Source organism: Trifolium pratense, linkage group LG2 (assembly GCF_020283565.1).
Source record: "Trifolium pratense cultivar HEN17-A07 linkage group LG2, ARS_RC_1.1, whole genome shotgun sequence".
Lineage (NCBI taxonomy): Eukaryota > Viridiplantae > Streptophyta > Magnoliopsida > Fabales > Fabaceae > Trifolium > Trifolium pratense.
Genome location: NC_060060.1, coordinates 64,660,323 through 64,679,609, shown reverse-complemented (window position 1 = coordinate 64,679,609; position 19,287 = coordinate 64,660,323). Strand labels below are relative to the sequence as shown.

The following is a 19,287-nucleotide window of genomic DNA, read 5'->3' as shown; positions in this document are numbered from 1 at the left end:
CTATATATATATATATATATATAGTTATTTATTCCATGCCTTTTCACTATACACTTTTGTCAATAATTTCGATATGCTAATTTAAAAATAAATTATGATTAGTCCTTTTCAAAATAATAATAATAATCATATTTAATGTTTAGTCCTTAATATGTCTATATATAATTTTTTCAAAAAAGAATCTTCAATATACAGCATACTGAAATATTATTTTAAAAAATATTTCAGATGACAATTAATAGTTTTTTTTATAAAATAATAATTATTGTTATCATTATCATTGATCATATATAAATTAATTTAACTGGGAATTAACTTATCAATCAATTCAAAACCACTAACAAGTTTTTCTTTGTTAAATTTGGCTAAAGAACCCACTCTTTAGTGGCCAAAAGGACAAGTTCAAGAATGAATAGATTTATAATACTACAACCACTCTGGAAATTCGGTTGGTAAATAGCTGTCTCATATTTGAAGTACAATGGCTCTATATTTTAAGAGACTCAAACTCAATTAAATTATTTATTAAAAATAATTGGGAATAATTTTGAAATTACAAAGAAGAGCATGTAGACTTAAAAATAATATTTTTTTTACCAATTGTAGACACAAATTTTTTTAATAAAAAACAAGCACAAAAATTTCACGTAATTTAGTTATGACTAATCTCCACCGTCTATTAAGGAATCTGGGAGACACACAAGATGAATTCTTCACTCCCAATCAAATTTGATCCATATGCTTATCAAAAAAAAAAAAAAAAAAATTTTTGATCCATATGCATAAATCAAAGATTGAACATTTGACCATCTACTTAATAGCTCAAGTCGTTTAGATATTTTTATTTTACTAGGTTAACTTATTATTGTTAAGAAGCTACTAGGTTTAGTCTAATGGTGAGGGGTTTGTGTAGTCTGAGTAAGCAGGAGGTCCTAGGTTCGATCATCTCTGACTTCATTGTAACAAAAAAAATAATATTATTGTTAAGAAATTTCCACCGCTGTTTAGTAGTTAATCAATCTCCATTAGAAAATGAATCTATATGACCACCAATTTGTTTCCCGACACAATAGTCAAATATTAAACCTCTGACCACCTAATTAAGATGCTCCAACTCCAATCTCTTACTACTGGAACAAATTTATTATTTATTGCTGGTCAAAATTATTATTATTGGTGGTCAAAAATAAGGTTTTATTATTATTATTAAGGTAAAAAATAAGGTCAAAAATAAAATATTGTACCAAAAAAATAAAATAAAAAAAATAATGTTGAATAAAATAATTGATTTTGTGTATAAAGAATTTTAAAAAGAATACAAAAGAGCTTGTACCAAAAAAAAATAAAAATAAGCAGCAGCGTGAATGAGGGAGATGAGAGATTGAGAGAGAGAGAGAGAGAGAGTCCTGTGTCCAGCTAGCTATACGTAGTTTGGACTCATACAGACTCCTTTTTCTATACGTTATTACTATTCATTCATTTTTATTACGAGCTCTCCTCTTTTTTCTCCTTAATTCTTCATTCTCTTTTAAATTATTTTATTAATAATCAGAAACGAGAGAAAGTAAAAGCAAAACACAAACAAAAAGCGATTCTCGTTTCTCACTCACTTGGACCAATTTTCAATCCCCAAACAGAATCTAAGATTCATTCACTCACTCACTCTTACGGTTAGTTACTTCACTCGTCTTTGCTACTTCTACTTCTATCACCTTTTCCTTTGATTCATTCATTAATAGGTTTTATGCTTACTTTTTCTCTTCATCAATCCGATCGCATTGCATGAGTTGTTCTTCTAGTTTTGTTTTTCGTTTTTTTTTTAAGCTTTTTCTGAAATGGATTCGTGATCGAGGCTTATTAGTATATTGAATTTCACTCTTGTTGTAGATTATTTGATAGGGAATTAAGGAATGAATGAATTCGAGTTAAGTATTTATTTTATATTAATTCCTTGTTTGAGAAATGAAATGTAAGGTTTGCAGAAACTATGCATATTATGCTGCCAATTTTGTTTTCTTTCGGTTTCCTATAAAAATCAAATGCCATATATTGCTTTGTTTTAATCATTAATTAATTAATTAATGTTGTTTATTGAGAGTGTTATTCATGCTTGGAAACATATGTTTTGTATATGGATAGTGTAATTTGAAGTAATTCATTGCCCAGATCCATTTTTTATTGAAGTTCATATTTTGGTAGCTTTTTATAAGAGGTAATTTAATGACTTAGTTAAATGTTCGTGGTAGCTAAAGTCGGTATTTCGTTGATTGAAATATATCTATGAAGCACGAACACTCCTCAGATTAGCCGACACTTATGATTACACTTAATTATGTCATTTTCTCAGATTAGCTTTTTGATGTATGATGTTATTGCCTCTGAAAACATTAGTAATCTAACTTGAAGTTTCAAAAGCTTCTGCATCCCACTTTAGTTTGCTTTATAATAGATTAATAGCACATGGTTTCTATATGTAAATAGAGCTTAAGGAGTAATGGCTAGTTTAAGCTCTAATATATGTGAAAATGTGAATATTAAAGTACTCTAACCTTTCTGTTTTTTCTTATTTTTGATAATTTCCTTTGGATTTAAATGCAGATTATATGTACAAAAGTGGCTTCCTCGAGTGTGAATCCCTTGGAGGTAGCTTTCAGAAATAGCTACAGATGATAATTTTAACAGAGCTGATTGAAACTTTACATTGATTCTGAGTTCTACCGCTACCTACCTGCCGTAGGTGGTGATGCACTCTGCGGTAATGCTTAAGTACCTCTGGTGCTGCATTCTATTGGGATATTATATATCGTGCCTTTCTCTTAGTACAGGACAGCATTTGAATAGTAGTACCGGCTTACAAGTCTTGTTGGGTCACACTGAGTCACTTATCAGTGATGGTTCTCAACTCGATGATTTTGCATTTGCTGAAAAAACATCAACTTTGTCAGTCCCATCGAATGAGTCTGTTTCTTGTGAGGACTTGGAAGGTGTAGGATCTTTTAATACAACATGCTTGCTAAGCTCAACTCATTATTTGAAATCAGATATTGTCGCATATGGTTCTGGAAACCTGGAGATACTTTCCCATGTTTCACTTTTATGTCCTGTAGAAGGGTGCATGATATCAGTCAATGTGTCTGGCAGCATCAAACTTGGTCAAAATGCATCTATCGTTGCTAGTTCTGTTAGTTTATATGCCGCCAATGTGACTATGGGTTACAGTTCTTCTATAAACTCATCATCTTTGGGTGGGCTGCCACCTTCCCAAACTAGCGGCACACCTGTTGATAATGAAGGAGCTGGTGGAGGGCATGGTGGACGTGGTGCATCTTGTAAAAAAACCAATACGACAAACTGGGGTGGTGATGTTTATTCATGGTCTTCGTTGTCTGAGCCATGGAGCTACGGGAGCAAGGGTGGTGGAAAATCTAAAATAAAATACGGAGGGAATGGTGGGGGACGTATTAAGGTTATAGTGGAGGACACTATATATGTAAATGGGTCTATTACTGCAGAGGGAGGAGATGGAGGGTATGATGGGGGAGGTGGTTCCGGTGGAAGTATATTATTACATGCCGTAAAGTTGTGAGTATGAAGTACTTGTCATTCTGTGATCATATTATGGCTTCTAAACCACTTTCAAGGGTGTCTGTAACTATTAATTGAAGAGGGAAATGCATTTTTAATGCATCTGAAGTCACTTTTACTACTCTCTCCGTTTCATAAATAGTGTCTCCTTTGCACTTTTTGTCTCAAAATAATTGTCACTTTAGAATACCAGTGCAACATTTCCCCCCCACTATACCCTTATTTATTGAATTTCACTCCACTAACTATAATTAATAAGGGTGTTTTAGTAAATGACACTACTTTTACCATTAAAATCAATACAACTATAATTTTCTTAAGTACCACGCACAACCTAAACAAGACATTTTTTATGAGACGGAGGTAGTAATAGTTACCAGGTGCTAATTGCTACACTATAATTAGTAGTTTTAATACATATGAAAGGGTTCTGAAGTGTAGATTGATTAGATAATAGCAGATTTCTCTAAAAAGGAAAATTATGTTAATAGCGGCAATAGAGATTTGTGGTCTCTGCTGATGATGACACATTGTCTAATGTTCTGTTTACATGGATTTCCTTTGGCATGGTCATTTACAATTTCCATTTGCATATGACAGTATTTTTTTTTTCTTTTGAAGAAGTGCTGATATTTTTGGAAATGTATTGTCTTTGTTGAAGGTTTTTTAGTAGTTTCTAGTTTTTACAACTGTTTTTTATCATGGTTTGTATGGGAACTAACACATGTTGTCTAGTTTAATGTTCTTGTAACTTTCTTATGGACTTAGTTTTTTTGGATGAGTGTAGGAAGGGATATGGTAATATCAGTGCAGCTGGTGGGACGGGATGGGGTGGAGGCGGTGGAGGGAGAATATCACTTGATTGTTACAGCATACAAGAAGATTTGAAGATTACTGTCCACGGTTTGTTCCCATTCACTTTCTGTACATGGTGGCTAAACCAATGATGACTCCTGCTTGATGTTTATTTCTACTGTAAGAGTGTTGAGCTTAATCTATGTAAATCAAAATACCAAAAATAAGAATTTCTTTTAAACAAATACAAGTTGTCTGCAACTTTCGATACAAGCAAAATACCACATTTTTACCGAAAGAAAATGAGTGTAGGTGAGGGTATGATACTTCTTTCATAAAGGAAAAGAGAATTACATAATACTAAGTTACGTACAGGTCACTGTAGGTGATACATGAATTGTTGGAAAGGAAAAACTTCATTTTTAATTGAGAAAGCTGGCCTGTTTTTAATCCTTTAAATTTTATGAATATAGAGTGTAGAACTCATTTGTCAACAAAAGCTCTCAACTTGTCAGGCTTTACGTTAGATTTTGAAGTTTTTCTGAAAAGTTGTTCTTCTGTTTTAGATTCTGGAGTCTGTCCATTATTTCAGATTAGAGTCCATTATGTGATTGGCTTTCAATTGTCGCATTGATGTCCTTTGTGTCAAGTTAGTATCATCTTGCATGCTTAATTCTTTCAAACTTTAGAGATGCCAACTTCGTTGGGATGTTTAGTTCTTCCTTAATGTCAGGATGCTCTTGATTCAGTAAAAAAAAAAATTCTTTCAGACTTTTTGAGGTGGTTAGTTCAGTATTCTGCAACATTTTCTTCATTGGCAGATGCGGCGGGGATAATATGGATGAGTAGCATAAACTAGAATAGGAGAACGGTTGAGAGAAAACACTTAGGTGGCTTTCAAATCATTTATGTTTGTTTTACTATGAAATTACTTTATTACCTACTGGTTTTGTGTTGTTAACTTGAAGAACTATCCTTGTATCCTTGTGAAAAGAGGTGGATGCTGACCTCTGCCCAAAAGTAAGGAGTTTAATATTTTCCTTTGCTCACCTGCAGAGAACCTGAATCTTTTGGCGGTGTTGATGTTGCACTTAATGTTTGTATATATGTTCTCTTGTTACAAATGCTTTGGCTGACATTGTTATAGTTGTTGTATCTTCAATTTTTTTCAATTCATATAACATGCAAATATGCCTTTTTTAAAAATCTGAGTAGCAGAAGAAACTTCTAAACAATACATGCATTTGTTGTGACAGGTGGTTCGAGTATTGGCTGTACTGGTAATTCTGGAGCAGCTGGCACATATTTCAATGCAAATTTACTAAGTTTGAGAATCAGCAATGACAATGTCTCAACAGAAACAGAAACTCCTTTGCTTGACTTCTCAACCAGCCCTTTATGGTCAAATGTTTATGTGGAAAATAAGGCAAAAGTTTTGGTTCCACTTGTTTGGTCCAGAGTTCAGGTAGGAAAGTTATACGCATTATGCACTATGACAAACACACACACGATCATATGTCACCATTTTTTACGCACGTTTCAGAGAATTTTTGTATTATGACAACTTCTTTCGTAACAGTTTTCAAGCCACATACCACATCCAATTCCACTTTTCACGAAGCATATTGAAATCTATTGCCATTTTAGTAGAGAAAAATCTTGTAGAGATATCACCATTGGCTTAGTCAATTCAAATGATCAATGGGAAGATGATATAGCTAGTCTCTCGAAGCCCAATGATAAGTAAATATATGTACCAAGCTTGGTTTGTGTGACCAATATGCTTTAGCATGAGAGCGAGTGTTGGAATATATGTAAATAGGCCAGTCATATCTTGTAACTATTTTAGTGAGGACATTTTTATTCTTTTAATTACATTATGATTATATAAGTGTATCTGTTGTGTAATTTGGACTGATAGATTCAATCATGTGTATCTTTTCTTTCTTCCTTAACAGCTTTTGTCGATCTTTGAGTCGCTTTATAAAACATCGTGTATGACATAGCCATGTCTTTTAAAAGTATATATCAATTCTACTAGAGATCTTGCCATGTTTCCCATATATTGTGGATCACTACCTTGACTTCGTTATCAAAGCTATAGTAAGCAAATTGTTTTTCTTATATAGGGTTTTCAAGAATAAAGGTCCTGCATGAAACTTATTTCTTTAATATTACATTGTGTTTGAAAATAATTTCATTGATATATTATTTAATTTATTTATCATTCCTTGCAATTTTTAACCCTTGAAGCCTAATATATGATATTTATTTGAATTCTCTAATTATGAAGGTAAGAGGCCAAATTAGTGTATATAGTGGAGGAAGCTTAATCTTTGGGCTGTCCGACTATCCAATTTCTGAATTTGAGCTTGTTGCTGAAGAGCTTTTGTTGAGTGATTCTATCGTAAAGGTAACGATTCAAAGTTGTTGTTGTTGTTGTTTTTTTTTTTTTTTTTTTTTTTCCTGTTATAATTTTGGTTATATTCTCAATCCATTTAGGCGTCCCTTGTTTTAGAATACTATTTTCTGTGAGCTTTTAGTTTCAGTTGTCAGCTTATTATCTAATAACTTTACCTGTAATATACATGAAGGTTTATGGTGCATTTAGAGTTTCTGTTAAAATAATACTTATGTGGAACTCCACATTGCAAATTGATGGTGGTAGAAGTACTGCTGTGTCTGCTTCAATACTTGAAGTGAGAAATCTGGCTGTCCTAAGGGTAAATGGTCTTTATCATAATTCAAGTTATGTAGTATTTTACGTTACAGAACCATATTTTGATCTTTGCGGGCCGGAGTGTTCACAGTGATTGCAATTTTTTACCTTTGCAGCAACGTTCTGTCATTAGTTCAAATACAAACTTGGGCTTATATGGTCAGGGACTGCTACAATTGACTGGTGATGGTGATGCAATCAAAAGCCAGCGACTGTCCTTGTCTCTCTTCTATAATGTAACTGTAAGCAATATTCTTAGATAAAATCAATATACTCTTTTGATCAATCTGCATGCCATGAGAGTTGGAGCAAATATATACACATAGCTACAGTATAGATGGATCAGAAAGATGGAATTTGCAGCATCCATGTGTTCTATTTCTGTTATCTTTTCAAGGCTTTCTGTTCCCTTTTCACACTACGACAAGTTTTGTGTGTTGTCACTGTTTCCCAAATTCATGAATTTGTATGCAGCATTTTAACAGCCCTCCTCTCCTGACAGGTTGGTCCAGGTTCCTTACTTCAAGCTCCTTTGGATGATGATGCTAGTAGAGGCACGTAAGTATGACTGCTTTGTAGTCACATTGTTTGACTTAAAAGTTTTCCATCCAGCCTTTGAACTCCTCCGAAACTCTGAACATAATTGCTTATATTGTTTTGTTTTCTTATTAATGATTGCAGGGTGACAAAACATCTTTGTGACACACAGAGATGCCCAATAGATTTGATAACTCCACCTGACGACTGTCATGTCAATTATACACTATCCTTCTCACTTCAAGTAAGTTTTGTTAACAGAGCAGATTTGTTTTGTCAAAGAAAAAATAAAATAAAAAATAGGGCAGGTTTTATTTAGATGCATTTTATTTATAAAAAAAAAATGAAATTCTTGTATTTTTCGGTATTCAGTTTATTATACTCAGTTGGAACCTCTTCTCCCCACTTTTGTTGCATTTAATTTAATGCAATATGTCACGAACCAACTACCTCAAAAGCTTAACTTGTTAGGTGAAACTGAAAGTATGAAGAGTTTTAAACTTTTATAGAGAAAAAAAAGAAGTAATCTGAAATACCCACAAATACAGTGCATTTCTCACAAGTACAACACATGCAACTTTTTGGTTGGGCATTGCTTTTTGATTGAGATTGCACAACAACAATGTTTTTGTTCAAGCAGAACCTTATTGTGGGTTCTTCTGAGTTTTTTATAGATTTGTCGCGTTGAAGATCTTGTTGTATATGGCATTATGAAGGGAAGCATAATTCATATTCACAGGGCAAGGACTGTGGTTGTCGATACTGATGGTATGATAACGGCATCTGAATTAGGTAATTAATTTTTTTTTCAAATCCTTTATTCTCGGTTACTTTCTTCCCTTCCAAGTTTTTGCATGCTAGTCAAAATGCCAATTGCAAAAAAGGATATTATAATTTTTAGATTTTGATTAGACCAAGACCTTTTTCAGGTTGCACTGAAGGCATTGGTAAGGGGAACTTTTTGAATGGATCTGGCGGTGGTGCTGGACATGGTGGAAGAGGAGGAGCTGGATATTTCAAAGGGATAATGAGTGTTGGTGGTAATGAATATGGAAATGCTATTCTTCCATGTGAATTGGGAAGTGGAACTAAGGGCCCTAATGAGTCATATGGGCATGTTGCTGGAGGAGGGATGATTGGTAAATAGTTTTAAATAGTTCTGAAGTTTATATGTTTCAATTAAAGGGATTATCTAGTTTGCTTCTTATTTTAATATGGATGAAGATGGCTGCAAATTCTATATGTGACTGCCTCTTTATATGAAGAAAATATGTATACTTTTTGTAATATTCTCTGATAGAAGTTATTCTTGTTTATATGCTAGTTATGGGATCCATTCAGTGGCCACTTATGAGGCTTGATCTTTATGGATCCTTGAGGGCCGATGGTGAAAGCTTTAGCAAAGCAATAACAAGCAGTGATGGTTCTTTGGTTGGTGGTCTTGGTGGAGGTTCTGGTGGAACGGTCCTTCTTTTCCTTCAAGAATTCAGGCTTTTGGAGAGTTCCTCCTTATCTATTGTTGGCGGTAATGGTGGCTCCCTTGGTGGTGGTGGTGGAGGAGGAGGTCGAGTTCATTTCCATTGGTCAAGAATTGGTATGGGGGAAGAATATGTTCCTGTTGCAAGTATTAGTGGCACCATGAACTATAGGTATGCATAATCACTTTTCTAGTTACTCGAGTTAGAATCAGAGCATAAGAAAACGTTCCTGTTTTTCCTTTGTCTAGAACACTGTTTTCATCTTTAGAGAACTAATGAACTGACACCATAATCTATTGGGGACCAGTCTGTAAATTTACTCCTGTTAGTAACTTGAAGCATGATTGTTGTAAATAATGTAATAATTGTTTTGGTAAAAAGGTAATGTACATTTTCTTTAAATAAAATGCTGAAAAACAGCACCTCTTCATGATTATAAACAGTGGCGGTGCTGGTGACAATGGTGGCTTTCATGGACAGGAGGGTACCATAACTGGGAAAGCATGTCCTAAAGGCCTGTATGGAATCTTCTGCGAGGTTTGTTCCATTGGTTTTTTGTTTTTTTTCCATTTATTTTTGCCTAGTCTGTTGGATATATGTATCTATCCATCTATCACTTTATGTGGTAAGCAAGAAATATGTAGAAACTAGGGAGCTCTGCTTAGACAATATATATTTTTTGAATGCCCCCTTGTAAGTATATTTTAAGAAGACATAATTCTCTGCTCTTGTAAAATTTCAGGAATGTCCTGTTGGTACTTATAAAGATGTCGATGGTTCTGATGAACATCTTTGCATTCCTTGTCCTCTTGATCTTCTTCCAAATCGTGCAAATTTCATATATAAACGAGGTATCTTTGATGGTTTATAACTAGGTTTTATGTCCCTAGCTTTGCTCTATCTCTAATTTTTAATGCGGCCATTTTCATTGCAGGGGGGGTTACACAGAATTCTTGTCCATATAAATGTATATCGGATAAGTATGGAATGCCGAATTGCTATACACCTCTGGAGGAGCTAATTTATACATTTTGGGGTCCCTGGCCATTTTCAGTAATGTTGTCATTCATTTTATTGCTTTTGGCTCTGCTACTCAGTACTTTGAGAATCAAGTTGATTGGTTCTGGTTCATATCATAGTTCGAGTTCAATTGAACACCATAATCATCACAGTTTTCCACATCTCCTTTCTCTTTCTGAGGTACTACTCTTATACCAAAGTTTGCACTGTTTAATTTAATCAGGTCTTTCTGTGGCAATACTTGACCTTTGTCGCATTATTTCTGAAACTATTGGAAGGTTTAAATTTTATGTTTTTCAAAAACCAGGTGCGTGGAGCCAGAGCGGACGAAACTCAAAGTCATGTACACAGAATGTACTTTATGGGTCCTAATACTTTCAGAGAACCCTGGCATCTTCCTTACTCACCTCCCCATGCTATAATTGAAATTGTGTAAGAAAATACTTAATTCACATGTTCATGTCATGTATTCTGATGTCATTTACTTTGTGCACCATGTGCTGATAAATACTGGACGTATTTATTTTAGTCCAAATCATAAATCTTCGGTGTTGCTAAGTATTACAGCTTTGCCACTTAGGTCAAACTTATTTTACTCTGTACTTCTTGATTTCTGATATTTGCCACCAAACAAGTTTTTCTTAATAGTTTCTATTGCAAAAGACGTCTTGGTACGGGAAACACTTATCAATGAAGATTCTACACCAAGCATCTTTGTATAAAGAAAAGATAAACTAGCCCAGTTTGGGAGGCTTAACGACACCTTAGCATTTGAATCTCGCATCATAATACTGTAAAACTGTTAGTGATATAATATTAAATTCTTTTAATAAGCCTTCACCTAACAGTTTTTAGAACTATGTTATCAAATATCAACCAACTATCCCAAAAGTTTTACCTGTTCGGTGAAACGACACATTAATCGTTTTATATTGCACTTTTATTCTTTAACAATAATCATGGTTTTGATTTGGATTTGATCCTAATGGGATGCAGGTATGAGGATGCTTTTAATAGATTTATTGATGAGATCAATTCTGTTGCTGCATATGATTGGTGGGAAGGTTCGGTGCACAGTATACTTTCAGTTGTGGCATATCCTTGTGCCTGGTCTTGGAAGCATTGGCGGCGAAGAGTCAAAATTGGTCGCCTTCAGGAATATGTCAAGTCTGAATATGACCATTCTTGTCTACGCTCCTGTCGATCCCGTGCTTTGTATAAAGGGATGAAGGTTTGACTTGTAAAACATTTTACAACCTGGAGTAATTTCCACAAAATTCCTAGTTATTCACTTATATTGATGTAATTTCTCTTGCAATCGTTAGAGACAAGGTAGAATGATGTAGGTAAGCAGAGGCTTTTAGGATTTAACATATTGAAATTTCTTTAGTGCAAGGATTCAGTTGTACTAAATAATTAGACTGAAGGTTCATTGGGAATTTGGAAGTGAGGGTAAATAATGCTTCCTAGCAAGACACAAACATCAAAAGAACAATCCAAGACCAATACTAGCCCAGGGCTTGGTCTGCTCACAATAGCATTATAAAATAAAGAAAATGACAAAATTAATCCTAAATTTCTATAAAAAACTGAAGAGCTTCTAGTAAATGTTATGGAATATTACAGTCATCATGAAGAATCAAAGTTAAACTAAAATTCTAAAATGACTTGATTTTTAAGGCTATGATTTATTGATGCTAGTGCATTCTATGGTATAGGCGGCTTGGTATTCACTGAATATTATTATGTTGGCCTTTTCACCATCATGATTTCACTTTTGGTTTTCCTTGAAAAGATTTCCATAAATTGCATATGTTCTTATTCACTCATTTTCGTTTCATTAAAATGTTTCAACTTCTAAGAATCATATCTTGATCAGTCATATATACTACCAGAAAGTTTGTTGGTTACTTCTTCATGATTGTTTAGAGTTCCTATAAGCCATAAGTACGTTCATATTAAGCTTGAAAGTTACAAACATGGCTGTATCCAAATTCAGAGGATGTCATGTTTATTAGACTGCATCCCTTGATTTGCATACGAGACAGTTATAAACAACAGTGTTATTTATGCATAAATAAATGTGATGTTTAATCTGTATTCTTCTGTTTTCTCCAACAAACTGGTATTTGAATTGAAGAGGTTATCATAGTATTAAGTGATGCACGCTTTCATCCATATTAATGTCTTTAAGAAACAATTGATGCAGGTTGGGGCAACTCCAGATTTAATGGTATCATACATTGATTTTTTCCTTGGTGGTGATGAGAAGAGATTAGACATTGTATCAATTATACAGAAGAGATTCCCCATGTGCATAATTTTTGGTGGGGATGGGAGCTATATGGAGCCTTACAATCTTTACAGTGATACACTGTTGACAAACCTCCTTGGCCAGGTGTCTTTATTATTCCTGTTGTTAAGATTTAGTCAGTTATTATCTCTATACATAACTGACATACAAATGCCGAACTTGATATCAACAGCATGTCCCAGCAACTGTTTGGAATCGCTTGGTATCTGGACTAAATGCTCAGTTACGGACAGTGAGGCATGGATCAATTCGTACTGCACTAGGTCCTGTTATTGATTGGACAAATAGCCATGCAAACCCCCAACTTGAGTTCCACGGAGTTAAAATTGAGCTTGGATGGTTCCAAGCAACAGCTTCTGGTTACTATCAGCTGGGTGTTGTGGTAGCAGTTGGGGAATATTCTCTTCATGGTTTGCACCAGTCTGATACTTGGGTTGGTACTGATGAAGCTATGAGGTAATTTACGGTGCTGAGTTAATGCTGCATTCAGATTGTAGGTTGGTTTATTCAATTAAGCCAAACATGACAGTGAATGATATCAACCACCTCATTTTAAGTTCCTTGATTCCCTGACATTGTTTTGTACATCCTAGGTGGAGATTAGTATTGGCAAGAATTCATGGTTTGTTTTTCTAAATACGTTGTGCATAGTAGCTTCATGGGATTTTTTTTATGCTTATGACAGGAAAAATGTGGCACATGGAAGAAAGAATCTTCAGCAGCTACAGCACAACTTGCCATACATGAGCAATTCATTGTCTCTTAAAAGGATAACTGGAGGCATTAATGGTGGCCTGATAAATGATGCTACCTTAAGATCATTGGATTTCAAAAAAGACTTTCTGTTCCCACTTTCACTGCTGTTGTGCAATACTAGACCTGTTGGTCGTCAGGTAGTTAAGTTGTTTTAGGTGATTCACCTCTCCACAACTATAAATTGAACATTGTCTAATGCATGGGATGTTTGTTTCAGGATACTGTGCAACTGCTAATTACTTTGATGCTTTTAGCTGATCTTTCGGTCACTGTCCTCATGTTGCTTCAGTTCTACTGGATTTCTCTTGCAGCGTTTCTTTCTGTTTTACTAATCCTTCCTCTTTCTCTACTCTCTCCATTTCTTGCCGGTTTGAATGCTTTATTTAGTAAAGAACCTAGAAGAGCTTCACTTTCTCGAGTTTATGCGCTGTGGAATGCTACTTCTCTGTCTAATATTGTAAGTTGTGCTTATATTGTGATACTATTTGGTATAACTTCCCATCGCATGTGTAAAGCAGATGAGGAGTAAAAATAGGCTTTGTAGTGAGTAACCTGCTGTAAAAATTCGGACTATATAAAAGTGTAAGAGGAAGCTGCTGACAGATATTGTTAAGCATATGAAAAGCTCTAACTGCTATAAGGCAATTGCTTAGAAATATCACAATTGCAAATGAGGCTTGTAGTACAGAATTTTTATTTGAAAAACACAATTCAGTGGTGAATATTATTTAGATATAGGAAAATAGTGTCAAACTCATAGGATTTTAGATATAAGGAAGGGAAGAGAAATAATGAAGACTTAGAATTTACGATTATGATTTGATACCTAAAAGACTAGCTACTAACCTTATTTTAAGTCTGGTTAAATATGGAAACTGTCAGATTTTATATTGGGCCTAACTCATCCTTACAAAACCGGCTTGTAAGGTGAGGGTTGTCAAAGCTATATAAACGCTACACAGGCCATATCTCTTAGCAATGTGGGACTAAATCCACCCCTTCACACCCAACACAATGAAGGTGTTGGAGGCTGCAATGAAGGCAACCCAAATGCCGCAATTAGGCAGATGGGGGCGGACCGCAATGAAGGCGGAATATCCAACACACCCCCTCACGCTCAGGCCCAATGGGCCTTAAGCGTGGACGATGCGGGAAGCCCAACAATAGATCTAGGATAGGCTCTGATACCATGTCAGATTTTATATTTGGCCCAACTCATCCTCACAAAACCGGCTTGTTAGGTGAGGGTTGTCAAAGCTATATAAACGCTACACAGGCCATATCTCTTAGCAATGTGGGACTAAATCCACCCCTTCACACCCAACACAATGAAGGTGTTGGAGGCTGCAATGAAGGCAACCCAAATGCCGCAATTAGGCAGATGGGGGCGGACCGCAATGAAGGCGGAATATCCAACAGAAACTAATCACGAAAGTAGAAGACTCCTAATCCTAATTAAACGAGGAAGCTTAAGAATTCTAGGCATATTGAATTTTTAAATTTTTAAGACATGTTCATTCATGCAATCATTTGAAATATATTTCCTGCTTATCTAACGTGTGTGCACGGCCGTGTGCAGGGAGTGGCTTTTATTTGTTGCCTCCTTCATTATACATTAACCCACATTCACTACCCTGATGAGGCAAGTACTAGGAATGTTAAGAGGTAATCAACTTCTAAATGGCATCATTTTATCTCAAACAACAATGGTATATTTCACAACAGACCTGCATTCTTGTTTAAGTTTACTTGTGTCTGATAGTACTTAGTACATTAAGAAATCAAATCTGATTAATTATTACATCATCTTATCCATTCTGCATAGAGCTTTTGGTAAGATTTGTCTGATGGAAAGTATCATGTATAATATTCAATAAAGCTGAAACATGAATTTATTTTGTGATAGTTTGTTTTCTGTGCATTTTCAATGCTTACAGAAATGGTTATTTCTTATTTCATTTTAATTGTATTTTTACTACTGCTTTAATTGGGCTAACAGATACAAGCAACCATATCCATGTTAAGGAGCTCACGTTGAAACATCACAATTTTTCCTGATTATTTTTTCTGTCCTATTCTGCTGAGTTTGATAATCCGGTCTCATTTCCCTTACATCCTCTCTTTTTTGAGAAACTCTCAGACCAAATTCTATCTTGTCACAATTTTCCAATGCAAATATAAGAGTTTGATTTTGCAAAGGATGTATTTCTCTGTGAAAATATTTTAATGGGGGAAATATGTATTGGTAGAAAAATTAGAGTTCTGGAAAAGGCCACTAACAAAAAGGCATTTCCTATTAATACGTCCTACCAGAGCTTGATACAAGTTCCAAACCCCCCCGGCTAAGAGTACCTAGTGGTCTGAAAAAACACCCGTAATAGATACACTTCCAGGAACTGAGATGACAAGCTGTGATCGCCTGATATTACATCCGTTTCAATCTAAACCATGCACTAAATAACTTGTTGCAGTTTGCATTTAACCATCACACCCATTTTGCCACTAGAGCCAATACTATAGTTAGATTAGATGGCTATTGTTAGGATATTCCTTGGTTCCTAACAAGCTAATTTCTGACACCCAATCCTAATTTAGTTTTGTAGCTCCTAACAAACAATCTCTTTTTCTAGATTGCCCAGCACTCGTTCCTAGCCACAGGAAATCCCTCATATTTCCCTATTCTTTGAGCCATCAACGATTCAACAATGTGGCAATGTCTCTGGTTACATGCGAGAACGAAGCTAGTCATTATTCTTACATGGATCCTTTGCCACTTAAATTGGTTTTGGCTGGTTTTGATGATTTTGCTTTGTATACTATAATTTTTAGTCGCCAAGTGCTTTTAGAACTTGTTGGTGTATTTTTTTTTATCCCAGTACTCTGTTTTTTAAATTTTGATTGGTTGTTCTTGCAGGGAAGATGATAAATGTTGGCTTTTGCCCACCATCCTTTTTCTATTCAAGTTGGTACAAGCCCGTTTTGTCAGTTGGCATATAGCGAATCTGGAAGTCCAGGATTTTTCTCTATTTTGTCCTGATCCAGATGCCTTTTGGGCTCATGAATCTGGTTTATAACAGAAAAACATTAGAATGCGAACATCCATAAGGAGGCTTTATTTAGCGTGATCGTAAGGTTGTAGCTGCCTTGCCGTGTGAATATTCTCAGGAGATGTACAGGATACTACAGTTTCTGCATTTTTTGGTTCCTTGTAAAAAAGAAAAGGCCTAGATTCAGGGTAGTAGTTTTTGTTTTTAAGGGTGGTCGCCATTTCCTTGTGTATTTAAATCTCTATTTTTTGTGAAGCATTTTTTGACGTACACTACCAAAAAATTAACGAGTAAATTAGAATTTTGATTTAAGGGTCAGACAATTAAGCTCTCGAATTTATAAAATAAAAATTTAGCCTGAATATCATCCACTTTTTTTTGAGTCGCCATTTCCTTATTTTTTGACATGCATTTTCACACTACTACTACACTTTATTTTTAACTTGGATATCATCCACTAAGAATTACCATAATTTTAAGGGTTACATAAGCATTAGTATATAAACAAACAAGAAATTAAAGTGTTGCATATATATGTGGCTAACTATTCCTACAAGAATCCCTTCATTTGGTCCCAACTCTAGTGAGAGAGAGTGTGATGTCGAACACTCTTTCTATTGGAGGTTCTTATGATGGTCATCATTGAGAAGTATATACAAAACAAAGAAAGATGAACAGATAAATAAAAACACACACCATATACACCAAAGGGATATTGTCAGCCTCTCTTACATTCTCATGATCAACCAAGTCTACCCATACTCATGCACCCAGTCTCTTCTATATGTTCATAGAGTGACTACAATTTTTTATCAACCTTAGACTATGTACAATGCTTTCATTTTTCAACACCCACCTTTTTCATTTTTTAAACTTCACATCATCTTCTTTCTCTTCCATCTAATAATTCGGCACTCATTCAATTTTTACTCACTACAATGGTTTTGCTTAATAAAATTCAACACTCTACCCCACCACTTTTATTTCATATTCTTATTTTCTTTTATGTTTTTGTGATTATATATTGATAACAATTATCGATTGAAAATAAATTAAAATAATTAAGAGTTAAATAATTTTTTTTTTAATTTAATAATGTATTTGAATTTATTTTTTTAATTTTATATTCTTAATCAATTTTTTTTTCTTGCAAGTAATAAAGACGAGATATAGGGATAGTTATTACTCCCTCCGGTCCTTTTTATAAGGAACACTTTGAAAAAATCACACAGACCAATGAAGCACATTTAACATAGTTATTTTCATTTAATACTCTTATAAATTTAAATTTATTCCATGTATACCCTTATTTAATTACTCTTTATTCAACTAACTTACTTATTTTTAAATTCTCTCTCATAATAAATAAGGGCATAAGTGAAATTGAACATTTAAAACATTTAAAAATTGGTCAAAGTTTCTTATAAAAATGACCAAATTTTTTGCCCTAAGTGTTCCTTATAAAAAGGACCGGAGAGAGTATTAAAACAAATAAAATTTTAAAAAAACTTAAAATGCAATACAATACACTAAACACACAACACACCTAAAAATGAGATTTTTAGTATTGGTACAACAATGGAAGAATGAGCCCCCATTTAAATAAGAAATTGAGTTGGTGAAATGAACAGACTCCAATCAAATAATGCAATGTAGTTAAATAATAGATAAGGATAGAAATCAGACCGAGTGATTGAAATCGACGGACTCCAAACAAATACCTCAATGTAGGTGTTGAATAATAGATAAGGCAAAAAATGACAAAATACAAACAATAAACTTGACAATACATAATTTAAATGCAACAGAGTTAAATAATAGATAAGACACAAAGTGACAAAATATAAACAATGACTTGACAACATTTAATTTCGAAACAGACCGGGACCCAACTTTTCCAATAGCTCTTTGCTCCGATCATCGAGATGCTCCTTTGAATTTAGCTTCATAAACATCTTCATCTTCTTAGCCTCAATACTTTCTTTCAACAATTGGTTAGCCTCCTCATGCCTCATGAGTATTTTGTCCAATAGTTCCAACTCTTTCTCCTTATATTGTTTGAATTCATTCCACTCTTTGTTGATCGATTCCAAGGATGCGCCCTTGCTTTTCTTTTTACCCTTTTTTTTAGCTGCATCACTCCCCATTGGACGAGTACTAGATCCTACGGAGTTGGAATCACTTGCATCACTCTGGTTGGAAGATTCATTTTGAAATCTATATTTGTTGGAATTTGGGTAGTTGAAAGGGTAATTAGTAAAAGTTTGGGTGTTAAAAGGGTTATTGTTGGGATCCATTTCACTAAAGAGATGTTTAGAGCTACAAACAAGAGTTTATTGAAGGCTAAATAGAAAAATGAGAGGGAAAAATTGTTTTTTTTCGGTGTCCAAATCAAATGAACCAAGTCTCTATTTATAGATAAAAAAATGATGAATTTTGGTGAAAAATTTAAAAATAAATTACCAAAAATAAAATAAAATAAATTTACTATGAAATAATTGACCCCAAATAATTAGGATGAGATAAAAATCTAAAAATCACAACAACCAATAAGAGTTGCAAGTGTAGGAAGTGACCTACTCCCTCCCCACCGACTTGTGGTTTCAACGGTTGAAAACTTTCAACCCCAATTTATTCACATAATTTTCAATAACCTATTCATCACCCCAATGAACACATTCAATAGTTGAAAAAAATATTCAAACACATCCATTGCACATCAAGCTGAATTTGGTTTCTCCCTAGAAGCTAGTGCTAGGTGAGTAACTCAGTTGTCCATCCACATATTCCGTACATCGTACTTCTAAGCATTCACGCCCTTGTCCTTAACAACTTGTGAAGAGTGGCATGTATGTGCTACACTATAGCAACCAAATTGACGATCACTTGTTAAACTAGTTATACTTGAATGCATCCCTAGAATCCTCTTGCTCCTTTATATTGTGTCTACTCTTTTTTTTTTTTCTTTTTTTCTTTTTGTATAGTGACAAGTAGCTGAAACTCACACAATTGCGAGGTTTCGAATTCGAATCCAGA

General features: G+C 34.3%; 1 protein-coding gene across 1 annotated transcript; it reads left to right on the top strand.

The window, feature by feature from the left end:
- The first annotated feature begins 1,323 nt into the window (after window positions 1-1,323).
- On the top strand, window positions 1,324-16,613 carry LOC123906969. Its single transcript, XM_045957004.1, has 23 exons — window positions 1,324-1,670; window positions 2,599-3,582; window positions 4,373-4,488; window positions 5,637-5,845; window positions 6,674-6,793; window positions 6,975-7,103; window positions 7,216-7,341; window positions 7,602-7,657; window positions 7,781-7,880; window positions 8,311-8,428; window positions 8,566-8,775; window positions 8,961-9,285; window positions 9,558-9,651; window positions 9,857-9,965; window positions 10,049-10,314; window positions 10,442-10,566; window positions 11,131-11,365; window positions 12,344-12,532; window positions 12,621-12,904; window positions 13,134-13,341; window positions 13,422-13,661; window positions 14,784-14,869; window positions 16,119-16,613. Exons 2-23 carry the CDS (start codon window positions 2,744-2,746, stop codon window positions 16,276-16,278), a joined length of 4,344 nt encoding a protein of 1,447 aa, XP_045812960.1. The 5' UTR covers window positions 1,324-1,670; window positions 2,599-2,743; the 3' UTR covers window positions 16,279-16,613.
- Window positions 16,614-19,287: the final 2,674 nt, after the last annotated feature.